Consider the following 16,287-nt stretch of genomic DNA (forward strand, 5'->3'; position numbering starts at 1 on the left):
TTTATTATTGATGGCTAATTTAAATAGTAATCTAGAGTACATACTTTGTTAAGTGCAACTACTCTATATAAGCATAATTCGTAGTCGCATATAATTACCGGCCCGCGATTAGAAAAAGGCTGAAATACACTGGTGTAGTCTTTTAGCATTGTCAATGATGCTAATGGACGTGGATATCTGTAAACATTCAATCAGGTTGCCATTCAGTCTAAAAGTGATGGTTTATCACTCGATTCGCTCCAAACGATGATAGTAACAGTTGTTTCACAAGAAAAGCAACACGAGATGGTGTTCTGTTTTGTTTTTATTAAGTTATGGCAACGCAACACTTGGGCGATCTGCCTGGGTGGGACGCCTTCCGAGAGGTCTTTTTAAGGGTTAAGTTACTTGAATAATATTTTGAACAACAATAATTTGTTCTTTATTCTTCTCTGATAAAAATATTAACAAACAAGCTAAGAGTCATGTAATAAAGACTAAAAAATTATTACAAATTTTATTAAACTAGTATTTATTAGTAAATCAAATTATAAACTTCCAATAACTATCATAACTTCAATTAAAAGAAAATATATCAATATATATTTACATATGCTTTCTATTTAGTTCAAGTATTGTATAATGAATTTTTACAAAAAAAATATTTAAACAATTTTATTGGAATAATTTAATATATATTTATATTATATGTACAAAGATTACATTTTATTTTAAACATTACTAATTCCTGTTTTTTCAGCTTGTTCTAGAGCAGCTTGAAGATTACTATCAAACAATTCGCATCTAAAAACAAAATAAAGAATGGTAATTATTGTATGCTTTTTTAAATTTCAATATAATTATTTAACATAATTATTATACATAATTTAAATTCAAAAATACAGTTAATAGCGAGGTTGCGGCCGAAGTTTTCATCTCTAAAACGTGAACGTCGAACGTACCTTACAAGATAGCGGCGCTCGATGTTCGACGTTCACGTTTTAGAGATGAAAACTTCGGCCGCAATCTCGCTATTACAGTGTACATTAGCATAAACAGTTACTGTCAAACTTTATTTACTGCCACAGTTTGCGCGTTTGCCTCTGAAGTTGACGCTAAATCAAGTGTAGCACAAACTGAAGTTCCACTCAAGTGATGAAGTTCAAGAAATATATAGAGTAATAATGTGTTTGAGAGCTTAAAAGTTGTGACGCCGTTTATAATACAAAATCGTAAAGTTAGTAATTCAAAGAATACTGAAAAGATTCTTTTCAGTATTTATGTTTACTGAAAAATCCGTTCACAAGTATTCTGAAATGTTGGTGTTTATGAGAGCATTATATAGATGTTAGACTGTATACAACTTAAAAAATATTGATGATCATCATACAATCTCTTCCATAACCCCAAATGTCTCAGAATGTCAGTTTTGAAGGAGATTGTGTTATCCTCCATTATTACAATAACATTAGTGCCGTAACTAGGCAGGTGCAACGGGTGCACAGGCAGACAGGAGCTGAGAAAGGTGACTTCAAAATGGGGTATAAAAAAAATTATCAGCATTATATTTTTATTTTCAAATTTTAAATTTTGCCGCCGTGGGGACCGATTAGTTAACGTTTTTGGTTAAAGTTAAAAAAATAACGGACCATTTCTATTGCATTTCCCCCAAAAAAAGGGAGCCGAAAATAAACTCTTGCACAGGGCACGTGAAAAGCTAGTTATGGCACTGCATGCGATGATGCAAGAGATATAAATGTATATTTAACATGGATGAAATGAGATTTTAAAAACGACTAATCAAGTAGAATACGAAAATAAGAGATTAAGATCGATTTAAAGTAATTTTAAAAAAATACACTGAATGAGATACAACGAGAATCGGAAAATGAACGAGTAGAATACAAAAATTGTTAAGAAATTTCGGTTTCTAGTATGTGTCGAAATTTCCAGGTTTCTCATCACGCCAACACAGAGAATTTTGATACGAAATCGATTTTATTTGATAAATTGCTTAGGATAGAATTACTGTAATTATAAACCTGGCCAAATAGAATAAGATACTCTTGAAAGAACGGAATACTTGAAGTAGAAACTAGATTTACTAGAGGAAACTTTCAGATTACACCAGCAACATCGTCATCACGGAAATTAAACTGAAATATCCTTATATTTTGAGTTAAATTCATAGCATTCATATTTAAATTTATAATTATATAAAATGTTCAGAAAAAAATAATTACTAAATTGCAGATTTATTAAAATATCACAAAAAAGTAAGAAATAAAATAAAAATTTATAGATTTAATAAATAAAATATTCATAGTTTATTAAATGAATAACTGTTCGAAAAAAGTTTAAAAGAACAAAAAATTTTTCAATAAAACAAATGTACACAGTATTTTATTGCACATTAAAGATTACTGTTACGATGTTTAGAAAGAAAGAAAAATACATTTTAAAATGAATAAACAAAATATATGAAGGTTCATCATCAATTTGTTCAGAGTAATATTTTTCTTACAAAAAAACCATCACTTTAAAATTGTCAGATTTGGCTACATCGGAGAATATAAAAACATTGTAATTTTCAATACATTAAAAATTTTTGTTTAATTGTGATTTATTAGTAATAACTAATTACTATTGTTTTTATTATGCTAAACGCGAAAACTAGATCCACCCTATGAAATCATTTCCCAAATAAGATTTATTGACTTAGATTTACGCACAAAACTTTCCTGGTCTGTCATAAAAATAATGGGACGAATGCCATGTGTTGCCGATTTGCATGCATATCATGACGTTAAATGATGTAAACTTTTAAAATTCAGACGTCATACAATTGTGTGGCTTTTTCATGATTTACAAAACGTTTCGTTCTAATTGCTTCCTATTTAAGAATGCAAAATATTCTTTTTTCTGTTTCTGAATCTTCAGTACTGGTTATCCAGATTAAAAAAATGATATATACAGAATATAATACCAGAAATATACTGGTATATGAATAAACATTCATCTAGCCTTTCATCTTTATGATAACTTGTGGTTATTCTGTCCCTTTTCAGGGTTATTTTATAAATAGCATATATTTAATATTCAAATTATAAAAAAAAATTCTACTTTATTGAAGCAAAATTTATTTTAAATAATGTGAATAATACCTTGTTTAACATTTAATTTTGATGTTTCTTTTTATTTTTTGAAATAATTTACACACTTTAAAAATGAGCTAGCAAGTATTGAAAGTACCTGAATTTCAAAATTACTTAAAGAATTCATTCCAATAATGCATAACTTTCTTGCAATTTAAGTTTTTGCTTTTCCAAGTTATTGGCAAAATAAGTCCCCCTTAATTTTTTAGATAGTCAAATAGATAGAAATTTGAAGATAGTCAAAGAATTAGAACAAAAATTTAAACATTTAAAAAAGTAAATATGATCTAAATAGCAAACACAAACACTTGCTTCATATTTGTATGAAAGATTTTGTTTATGAATGATATAAGCATTGCAATTCATGAGCAAGTAGTAGTAAAACTTTTAAAAACTGTCTTACTAAAAAAAGACAAAAATGGTATGCATTAAAGAAGGAAATACTAATTAAAATTTTTGTTGAAAAAGTCAAACAAAATCTAAAACAAATATTAGCATTATATTGATTTTAAACAACAGATAATTTTAAATAGAAGTACTTCATTGTATATGAATTTTATAATTTAAAATAGCAAAGAAATTAAAGAACAAGTTTGTAATAAAGAAAACAGAACAGTATTGTTGAAAAAAATATCTGAAACTATTCACAGTTTAAATTAATAGATATAAACTGAAAATTTATTATTTAACTGAAAAAAAAGATAAGCAAACATGAAGATCTATGATTAGTAGATATGTTTACTTTCATGTATCTTTGAGAAACTTCATTAGAAAATACAAAAAATTAATATTTAAAATACTGTATATATATACAGTATCTAGTTTGAAAGAAAAATTTTAAAAAGATGAAAATGCTAAATCCAAAGAGCAATCTTATAAGTAGCTCAGAGGAGTTTGAAAAAAATTTATGCAATTTTTTTAAACAAAGATTAATTACATAGTTCAATATTTTATTAGTAAGGTTTTTTTTTTCATTCAAATGAATACATTGCATGAATTACTAAAGAGAACATTATAAATATGTAGCTTAAAATGTAATGTCTGATATAACATTGCAAATGTGGTGTTTTGGAATGAGGCATGCATGAAATGCATGGAAATTAGTCAGATATACAAGAAAAGCATAAGGAAAAATTGTTTCAATCATTACATCATAGAATATTTAGTCATGGAAGTTACTATGTGATTAACTTAATTTCATTAAACTGATTTATGTAGATTTATATATTTATTATTTCTTACTTTTGTTCATATTTAGTATAGCTGTTAAATAATTCATCTAATCATTTAAACTCAAATATATGTGTAACTATTAATTTTGTTTTTGTTCTAATATGAAGATGGCCAATATATGCAGCCAAAAACATTCATTATTCAATTTATTAATTTGTTGAATTAAAGTGTTGATCATTTTTGCTCTATTCATAATAATTAGATAATACTTCTGATATATGATTTTGATAACATTTTCTTTTGCTTGACCACTAGATCAAATTTGTTCTTTAGCCAATATTTCAGAAGTTGCTTCATTGCTTTAATTTAAAACTCAATTCTAATTATACATAAATAATCTAAAACAAAACAGAAGTTTGATATTAAAGGAATTTGTTACTGGATGAAGTGGCATCAACTATTGCTAATTTAAAAATATTGCATAAAATAAAATAAAATTTTTATAATCTTTTTGGAAGTTATGAGAATTTTGTTATATTTCAAAAATTACTCAATCATTTGATAAATGGAATTTTGTAAAAATTCTGTCACAAGTTTATCAGATATTGGGCTATTTATTTTTTAAAAAACACTTAAATTTTTATTCAAAAATTCCAACTTTAACTAGTATTAAGAAAAACATTATATAATTCTGAAATTAAGTTTAACTACCTGGTACTTGTAGAAAAATATAAAATTCATAACATATAATTATTACATTGAATTTAATTACATGTATTTTTTTCCCTGTATGTTGCTTTGTTCACTATTACAGCAAATTAGCAATAAAACTCCTTATTGAAAACTTTGTAATTAAAAATTACCTTTTATTTTATAAATTTCAAATATGATAGATCCTACATAATAGATATTTAATATAGTTGATAGTAATCAACTGCATTATAATGTCTCATTTAATGAAGAATCATCATTATGTAAGCAATCATAGATCAGTTACTGATTTTGTATAAGCTGTGACGAAATGTAATTCTTTTCCTGGAATATATATCTGTTACTTATATAAGTATGTATAATTTTACTTCCATATGATTAACCTTTGCTTTTATGACTAATTTATGACTATGACTGCCTATTTTTATAATACTCTACTTTTATGACTAGTATAAATTTCATGTTATATAAAATGTCAAATTTAGTATTGCTTTTTTTATTTTCCAATTCAGTATGATAATGTATGGTTCAAAGTTAATTCCAGGAAAAGAATTACAATTTGTCACAGCTTATACAAAATCAGTAACTGATCTATGATATATAAATATAATCATTTGAATGTAATTTGTAATAATTTTGTAACAACTACATGTTTCTTTATTGTAGTTATGTATTACCTGAAGAGAGGTGCATGTGTAACAAACATTTTGCACCCAAAATGCATTGTATTGTAATACATGGTACGATCCAAAAGTTCGGGAACTGCAGTAATGTATGACAACAAAAGCATGTATTTAAAGTTACAGTGTATGAAATGGATTCTATCAAACCACCCCTACGTGTTCAGGTTGATTTTGCCCATGTCACATGATTAAACAGCGAGTGCTGTTGTTTTTTTTCAGAGATAGTTACTTTTGTTTTGCGACGTAATAAAAATGGAGTTTCAAGAACAGCGCTGCATCATTAAATTTTGTCAGCGTTTAGGTAAAACATCTATGAAGACTTTAAAATTGCTAAGAAAGGTGTACGGTGATTCTACCATGGTGAAATCAAAGGTTTAAAGAGGGCCGAGAATCCATCGCAGACGATGAACGCTCTGGCCGACCTTCGACTTCACGGAACGAGGAAAATGTTGAGTTGGTCTCTCAATGTGTTCGCAAAGATCGTCGCCAAACCCTTGAAAAAATCGCTGCGGCTACTCACTTATCAAAGACTAGTTGCCAGCGTATTTTAACGGAAGATCTTAACATGCACCGAGCAAAGGAAAAGTCATGATGGAGGTGTTTTTTGATTCTCAAGGAATTGTTCATTCAGAATTTATTCCCGAAGGCAGAACAGTAAACAAGGAGCATTATCTAGACATTTTATGTCGTTTGAGGGAATCCATTCGTCGTAAATGGCCACAGATCTGGCAAAGTGGAGACTGGTACCTTCTGCATGACAACGCACCTGCACATCGGTCCCAAATGGTCACACAGTTTCTCGCCAAAACTCAAATTAATGTGCTTCCACACCCCGCCTATTCACCGGACTTAGCCCCGTGTGATTTTTATTTGTTTCCATCAATGAAAAAGCATTTGCAGGGACGCCGTTTTGTGTCATCAGATGAGGTGAGAGCAGCATTGCAAGAGGCCTTACAGGAGGTTTCAAAAAATGGCTTCCAGCAGTGCTTCCAGAAGTTATATTAGCGCTGGCAAAAGTGTATCGTTGCCCAAGGTGATTATTTTGAAGGTGGTTGTGCATCGGCAATATAAACTTTTTAAGGTAAGGAATTTTAAGCTAAGTCCCCGAACTTTTGGATCGTACTACGTAAAAGCTAACAGTTCTAATCCTTAGTAGTTTTGTCTTTGATAAAATGCGGTTATAGCTAAAAAACAACGGTTGTCTTCTGTATCAACATTTGAAGCTTTTAATCTTTTAACAAGATTTTTTAAATAATTGATTTTTTAAAAAAAATATACATATTTAATAAAAATAATGTAAAAATGATTTTTAGTCAGTTTACATAATGAATATTTACATAAATTAATTTATTTTAATAGAAAAATGTGATAAAGTTGCTATTAGGATTAATATTAAACATTAATTAAAAAGATTACAGATATGCTTATGGTACTATAAAATTTGATTAACAGACAGTTTTATCAATGATATTAATTTGTATTGTCAATAAAACTGCATCTCTCAAGATTTTTTGGTGAAGAAAATGCTTATATATTTCTATTTATAGTATACAAACAGATGAGCTTAACATTGCTCAGGCAAAAAATAACAGCAGCAAAGATTAAGATTATTAGATTATTTTGTATTTCTAACCCTTCTATTATATTATAGTTTTTGATTTATATTTACAAAGGTTATCTTATGTAAGAGTTTATCACACCAAGTGACCAATCTAACAATTTTAAAAATTGGTTAAATTGTGTACAGTACAGGAATAAAGAATTTTTAAAATGTGTTATATTGGTCACTCGGTGTGATAAACCCTTCCATAAGATAACCTTTGTAGTTATATAAATCAAATACTATAATATAATGAACATTAACCACTCGACAGTGAGGGACAGATATATCCGTTAAATTCTTTTGGGGGTATCGCCAAAAACTACCGCGAAAAAAAATTCACATAAAAAATGAATTATGTAACAATAAAAAAAGAGTTTTCTTTACTAGACATAACTGTTTACAAAATCTTTTTCCAAAAGGGAAATGAGAAAAAAAAAATGTGGAAAAATACTTTTAAAATTTTCCACGTTTATTCTCCACTACTTAGGAATAGCATCATACCTGAATATCCCACTGTTGAAAGGTTAAAACAAAAACCATATAGAGTTTGGTTATTTCAACCTACCATTGTCATGTTTATCACGATACTTGGATGGTACGAAATGGCACAATTTCATTGGTCAAATAGACACCACTTGAAAATACAATATCTTAAATTTTTTCAGATATCATATTTTTTTCCTAATGTTAACTCTAAGAAACTGTACCATTCACAGTCGAATATCAAATGGTAATCTGCCAACGAATCAAACTTCGCAAAAACGGACCAAATATTTAAACTTAGTACCCCTAGAAAACCATTTAAATCATATATTTTGCTCGCTAATAACCGTGTATTATGCAATTTTCATGTTCGAATGCCACCAAACCGCCAGTCTGATGAAAGAAGGGACTGTTGCAGAAGGGGTTTGAAGTAATTTGACCAAAGTAGTTGTTGACCTCCTCCTGGAATAGAGGATGGTCAACAACTACTAATTAATACTGGTCTACTATTAATATTTGAAAAGTGATCTATGTTAAACAGACTGTGATGGCCTCGCATGTGATCAAAGTTGCTAACCATAATATCTGAAAAACTTCATATAAAATTTGTTTAAATAAAAAAATCTTGTATAAATGCTAGAATAATTCCTTTTATGTGATAATAGTATTCAAATTTTGGTAAACAGATTGTATAAACAGTGTGAGAAGTACATTCTTGTAAATATTGTTGAATTTATATAAAAATTATTGGGCTGCAATTTGAAAAAATTGTAGACCTATAAATTCCCACTGTTATCCATCTGTTCATCTGTTCCATCTCTGTCCTTCCTTAATCTCGAGAACAGAATCAGAAACATGAAAGTTAAGACCAGACATGGAAATCGTAAGAGAAAGAGGACCAGATTAATTATATTATACAAACTTCCAATTTTTACCGCAAGTCACGTTATTTCGATTCAAAAATTTCCCCCTGAACAGAGATACATAACTGGCACGACTCTATTATGAACAGGAAAAGTATAATATACAGGAGCAAAACGCTATTACACTCAATGCAGGCACATGCTATCTGTTGCAGTAATTAATGGCGTAATGCTGCATCTATTTCACACTATATCATTGTTCCAGTAATTCAGTGAATATAATATATATTTTTAAAAATTATATCCTTTTATGTAAGAATTATATTTAGTTAATTATTTTGTTAAATTTTTTCCAATAGATGGCGCTACATGTAAAGCCAGCAAATCAAATGTAGATAGAAATTAATTGATATATAAAAATCCAATTGATAATTTGGGATGAAATGTATGCAATAATCTAAGTTAGAAGAATTTCAATTTAACTGCAAAGTTTCGTAGCAATTGGTTAGTAGTGTATAGCAAACAAACATCCTCATATAGATTTATATAAGCTGATTTAATTTTAGAGTATTATTCCAGTGTAATAGTTTTAAGCAGAGACAAATATAACAATAACATTAATGTTATACTTCCCTATCATTGAAATATACTTTGCATGAATAAGATATAAATAAATGGCAACTTAACATTTTTAACACATTTTGATAACCAATAACAGTCTTATTGACTGTTCATAAACAATGTCACACTTCATGGGGAGAGGAGGATAATTCAGAATGTGACACAATATACTAAGGGAAGGAGGGAACATTACCTTGTTACATCACATTTCATATCTAATATTAACTTGTATCATACATTCTTTTAACACAACAGGTGACATTTAAAACATTCTTTAAAAATTTGTTTAATATATGAATTTATATAAGAATTCTAAAAGATAGCAAAAAGTAAATGTGTACCAGAGTTATTTTACTATGGCTACTTTACTATGGCTACTAACACAGTCTGTTACAACCACCATAAAATGATTGGCACAATTTCTGTGACTAAGTAATTTATCACTATTTGTATGTTAAAAATGACTCATCTGTTCAATGTTTTAGAAGTCTGAAGTTAAAAGAATTTTAAGATAAATAATATGGAATTATTTTGCTGTTACCATGAAGTCATCTTTGTTTCTAAGATCTGTTAAGTTAAAAAAGGTAATTTGGGTTATAACTGATTATTTCTGGCAATTATTACTAATTTTAACTTCATATTAAGGTAATTTCGTATAAACAAAGAACAGCAATATAAGTCACAGCACAGGACTGAGATGCAGCACATTACTTTATTTAAAAGTTTAAGCAGTTATTTACTGTGCTAGACTTGTTAAAAATGTTTACTAAATTTTCCTAAAAATTTGAAGAAGTTTATTTTCAGAATATTACCAAAGAAACAGGAAATACAGAAAAGTAACTCTTGATATTTTCTAAATGTAAACTGCAGTATCTCTCATGGATTGGAGGAAATGCTTTTGAATTTGTTTAAATGCTTTATTTGGAAGTTTAATGCAGATAATGTTGAGTGGATGAATGTTGATGAAGTAGACATGACACAAGACAGCATTTCCATTGTGTCAATTGAAGAATACCTTATAAATCTATGAGTGAAATAACTTGCTCATAAGGTATAGCAAAAATAAAAATTTTTATTAATACAATCAAACCTCCGAACAACGGCCACTGACGAAAACATAAAAAATGTCCGTCGTTCGCAGGTTATTTTGTATACATTTTTGTTAAATGTAAAGAGTTCCTGGGGGAAGTTCTAAATTTATTTCAAAATTATGAAAATTAAATTCAATTATTGATTATAAAACACTTTACAATCAATAAAATTAATATCACTACATTAAATTAATACTAGAAATATGCCAATATTAGCATTAGAACTAGTATTAATTCTTACTTAAGTAGTAGTAATTATACTATTACTAATAGTATTATTTTTATTGAATAATCAAGGCATGTTCTTTAGAAGAAAGAATAGAAATTTAAAATAATTAAAGATTATAAGAATGGAGTTACACTTTCAACTTGAAATTCTTAAATAAATTCTTAAAATAAATATTTTTAAGCATGAGAAAAACAAATAAGGAAATAAAATTTTAATCATTTAAAATTATTAAAACGATAAGAATTTATTGTAATTTATCTTAAATCTGATATGAAAGGAGGTAAGTAACTTAAGCATATTCTTAGATAATAAATTTTGCATGTACTAAATCTACGCTTGTTTAACGCTATAAAATATCCTGTTTACTTTCAAAACAATAAGAGATTTTATCTTTAAAATATTTAATATCGATAAAGCTTAAGTAGTTGTCACTTGCTACAGATGATTGAATAAAACTATACTCTTGTGTAAAACTATNATTACCTCTTTATAATATTAGTATAGATCTATTATGTAATTGACACAGTGTATTTACATTGTACTAATGCAAAAACTTTGTGGATGATAACTGATGTAACATGATTTATGAGGAGGATTTGTCATAATATGACAATGAATGACATGAGAGGATAGGAAGTAAAACTGTGGAATTTTAGCATGACATCATTTATGGACAGCCCCTAAGCTAAAAAGATCTATAAATATAAAAATATCAGAAAAATTAAGTATAAGATATTAAACTATATATAGTATCAGTATAATGCATTAAACTAGTTAGTAAGAATAATTCACAGTTTATTTTAAGTTATAAAATTTCAATAATATAAAACCACAATCTATCATCATATTCTTTACAATGATTTGTATTCTTTATATAACATGATGTTACAATATCTTAGTACAGAAAATTTGTAAAAAATTTTGAGCAGAACAATGAATTTGAGTTAATAAAAAGCAAAATGTCAGATGTGGTTTCGATTATGTAAATTTCATTACTTAAACAATAAAATAAGAGCAAATTATCCTGCAAATAATCATCATAAATTGATAATTATTTAAAATTTTTTAAAAATAGAATACTGTAATAAAAACTATACAGTTAATTTGATGTGTGTTATGTTTAAGTTTGAATCAATTTTAAAATTATTTTCCTGTATGTCAAAAATCAACATAATCAAATATATCATACTTAAAACAAACTCAAATTGATCAAAATTACCTAATTGGCATCTCCAGAGAATAAAATGGATTTTTTAGAGCAAAATCTGAATAAATTTCATAAATTTTTCTTAAAAGGTTTTCTATTCCTGCTTGTTTAGGATCAGCTACAATAATAAATTTTACTCCTGAAAAATAAAGCAGCAAGTATTAAAAAAAATAAATGCTATTTTATACAAAATTATTATAACTGATTATTAAAATTAACATGCCTACACATTTAAAATAAAACAGAAGCTATTCTCAGCTATTAAATTTTTAAAAGTTATAATAATAAAGCTTTTAAATTGAATATCCACAAATTTCTTTTTATAAATCATATTACAGAATATAAATACATATCCATATCTTTCATTAATATATCGAATGCTTTAATTAGCAGAACTGCAAAATATGAATTATCTTTATATAAGGTCCGATAAGTTGCGCATGCGCACTTCGGTTTCTATTTAATTCATATTTCATGCGTTCTTTTTTAGTGTTCTTTTTCAACTGAAGATGGCCGTTTAAAACAATTGAAAACGTTTTTATTAAACATTTTTATTGCTGGATATTTAAAGGTTTATTTTTATTTTATGAATTATCATCGTAAAATAAAAATTAGCATTAAATTAGAACATATAATTTTGAAACATGGTCATATTTGTTGTGTATTAACTGCATATCATAGTGTTAGTAGATTAGACTATTCACATGTTTCTATTCATTTATTTTGATCCAACCTAAAAAAAAAAACATTTTTTATAACACAGTTTTGAAGTCTCATTGAGTGAAAATGTAATTTACACACAATCACACTGAGTGAAAATGTTTAAGATATTGTATGTCTGTCCCTATGTATTTCTATTTATAATTCCTATATAACAAAGTTTTAATTGAATTTACAAAACAAATTTTGAACCATTCAGAAAAATCCTAAAATATTGCAACAATAAGAGAATAATGTTTCCAAAATCATTCAAAAATGAATGACTTTAAAAAGTTTTTAAAAGAACTGAAAATAATTATGTTACAGTTTTATTATTAAAGAGCTGATAGAGAATAAAATTGTAAAAACCATTAAGATTAACATTACAAAAATTATTAAATTTTACATATTAAACATTTTTAGGTTCAAAGCATCAACAGACAAAAAATTCTATTATTTAATTAAATAATGTATATATGTATGGTACATGTGTGTACAAAATTATTATTGGCTAGAATTAGCATTGTAATAAATATATAAATAAAAATAATTTATGCTATGCTCATGCTTATTATTTATTTATTATTACAATTATTATCAGATAAATTATTTCATTTATTTATAAATTATTAAGAGTATTTCATTATTTCTATTATGAAATACTCAATATAAATAAAAATAAATTTTATGATTTATCTTTTTTCATGATCAGTTTAATAAATAAAGTATCTTGATTTTCAATTCAAAAATACTCTAAAAAGAATTCATCTTTTCAAATAAATTTCAAAGTTTTCTACAGCTTGTTATGCTATCTTTTCATCATGCTTTAAAATTTACAAAAAGTAATTTAAGTTGAAAGCTCATTCATATTAATTATTGAGAACATAGAATAAAATGTTACAAAAATGTTTAATGGTCAGCAAATAAATAACTGTCAATTATTCATTTTTATTTATAAGACTGGATAAATAAAATGAGTTCAAATGTTTATTATAATTTTTGAAGGAATTAAAGAATAAATTTATATTAAAAAAAATGTCTAAATAACTACAATACATGTAATAGGAATGAGAATAAAATGGATTTTTGTACAAATAAATGTGATTTGATAAATAATGTTTTATATTATTTCAGTATATGTATTTTAATAATGTTGAAATGCTGGAGAGAGAAACTGAAAATGAATTATTTCTTATTATTAGTAAATTTGCATGAGTAAAGACAATAAATACACATGGAAAAGAATCTGAGTGAACAATTTTAATTACATAATATATTATACATGTAATTGAAATCACACACATTTGATAGAATAATTAAACATTATGAATCAAAATGCACTTGAAAAATATACATTTCTTAGAGTAAGGTTCGAATGAAATTAAAAACCATAACTGGCTTACTTTGATTGGTATGACACACCCTATATCCAAAAATTTATTTAAATTTCAAATAACGTATTAGTTATCTAAGAATCACAACATTCCCAGAAGCTTTATAAGACATGCTGGAATATTGTGAAAGCCAGTTTGAAAACTATTGTCATATAAAATATTATGTAGAAATTTATCAATAATTTATATTAATATTTAACTTTTGAAAGAAAATTAAAATAATAATTGAAGATTAGTTAAAGTGTTTTCAATTGATATAATCCCTTATTACAGATGGTTTACTAATACATTATTATTATTAATACCTACATAGAATATCTATATTATGATTTATGATTATATTACCTGTTATTGTTTGAAAACAGTAGAGTTTAAAAGTATCAGTTTCAAGTACTTCAATCCCTGAAGATTTAGGTTCTGGAGAAAGTTGAGTTGCAATGGCAAATAATCTAATAAAATAATTTGAGAATTAATATTTATATTTTTTCTTAACATCAATGATGTTAGATTCAAATTTTGATATATTTGTCCTACATTTTAAACTTAATACATATTATACATACATATTTTAAAACAATTATTGTAGATTTTTACTTCTATAACATTTAGACAGAACATCATTTCTAATAAGTCAATATTTTATTAAAAATGATATTAATTAAAAATCATTAATAATTTTGCTGCAAGATAAAGGTAAATTATTTTGACAATAAGATAAAGGATATCAATATCTTTACATCAATGTGAAATTTTTAAAATATTGTAAAATTTGATAGACTATTCTGAAATATATATCTTAAACTTTAGAATAAACTTTATTATTTTTATATTTGTGTAGATAAAAGCATATTTATAAAGACAAGCAAATATAAGTAAAACACTAAGATTTATCAAAAAACAATACCACAGTCTACTTGACATCAGTATTTCATTCCTGAAAATCAAACATTTTGTGAAAAAACATCAACAGCTTATTTTCCCATTATTTTAAATTGGAACCATTATAATGCACTGCAACATCTCTAATATTCTACAGCACAAATATAGGCATTTTATTGTGTTTAAGTTAATGAAAAAGTAATCATGTTAGAATGTAAAATGACAAAAGCAATACTTCTTGATCACCAAACAACATGCTTGTTAACAAACAAATGCTCATATGCAATAATGTGTACAACCTGCATGTCATACTATAAATATTATGTTTATGACATAGCATAGCAAATAGCAATAACGAAGTTTGTTAGGAAAAAATCTACGATAAAAATTAAATCAATTTCCTGTAATAAACTGCTACTATGCAGATAAATAAACTGCTACTAGCAGACAGTTGAGGCTTGAAACAGCATGCTTTTCAAACTATTACATTTGGTTCTATTATTCTAATTGGATTTGGAATGCAACTTTAAACTTTGGAAATCATTTGTTAAATATAATGTATTACAGATGTAAAACAACTGTTTACATTTTGTTACGTTCACAAACAATAAAACTAATATATTTAATATTTTCCTATATATATCAAATATTTTTTAAAACATTTTTTTATAATTTTCCATTTTATTTGTTTTAGAAAATTATATATTAGATTAACAAAAGATTCAAAATTAAAGACAAATAAGATTATTCATATCAAACTATTGTGCTATTAACCTGGATGACATTCTTAATTAAGCTCCTCATTCTTCAATGTATAGCTTTTATTATGTCCAAATAAATTTATTATTATTATTGTAGTGTTAATGGGGTGTATCCTATATAGAATAAATAAGTGTCTAGTACTATGCTCAACTAGTCAAGTCATAACAAGGCTACAAAAAACAAATTATTTGTTTATGTGCTGTTCATTTATGTATATGTTTAAAAATTTTCTATGTCATGTGTTTAGTATAACAGCATTCTGTAGTGTAATATATATGCTGTTGTGTGAAACCCTAATGTTTGAAGTTTAAGAAGTCCAGCTCTTTTGTCATAAGGCTGGACTTCTTAAACTTTTCCCTTTTTACCCAAGATCATTTTACATGATCCTGGCTATATACATACACAGTATGTAAGTACTATACATAGAACAAACACACAAATAAAACATTAACTGATAATAAATCAAAGAAATTTAATTCCAAACAATTCTTTGTTATACATATAATTATCAGGACAAAAGAAAATTTGCCTACTAATGTGCTTGTTTATTTTTGCAAAAATAGTTAAATCTTGGCTGAATATTTGATACTGCAGGACACAGGATATCTTCAAAAAAGTTTTTCAGAGTTCATCAATAATTTTATAATCGTCAATGACAAAAACAAAAACATGATATAATAAATGTAGCAAGAAGTATAATGAATGGATTGTATAATAGTTTTAATAATAATAATAATATTATTATTATTATTATT

General features: G+C 26.3%; 1 protein-coding gene across 1 annotated transcript in view; it reads right to left on the reverse strand.

Moving 5' to 3' along the window:
• Positions 1-567: 567 nt before the first annotated feature.
• Positions 568-16,287, reverse strand: part of LOC111621117 (trafficking protein particle complex subunit 4-like) — a 24,247-nt gene continuing 8,527 nt past the window's right edge. Inside the window, exons 3-5 of the mRNA XM_023363184.1 lie at positions 14,237-14,340; positions 11,811-11,937; positions 568-783 (exon numbers count right to left, since the gene is read on the reverse strand). Of these exons, the coding sequence (XP_023218952.1) occupies positions 711-783; positions 11,811-11,937; positions 14,237-14,340 (304 nt within the window). The 3' untranslated portion in view covers positions 568-710. The remainder of the gene's footprint in view (positions 784-11,810; positions 11,938-14,236; positions 14,341-16,287) is intronic.

Source organism: Centruroides sculpturatus, unplaced genomic scaffold, assembly GCF_000671375.1.
Source record: "Centruroides sculpturatus isolate CEXI.00-Female unplaced genomic scaffold, Cexi_2.0 scaffold284, whole genome shotgun sequence".
Taxonomy (NCBI): domain Eukaryota; kingdom Metazoa; phylum Arthropoda; class Arachnida; order Scorpiones; family Buthidae; genus Centruroides; species Centruroides sculpturatus.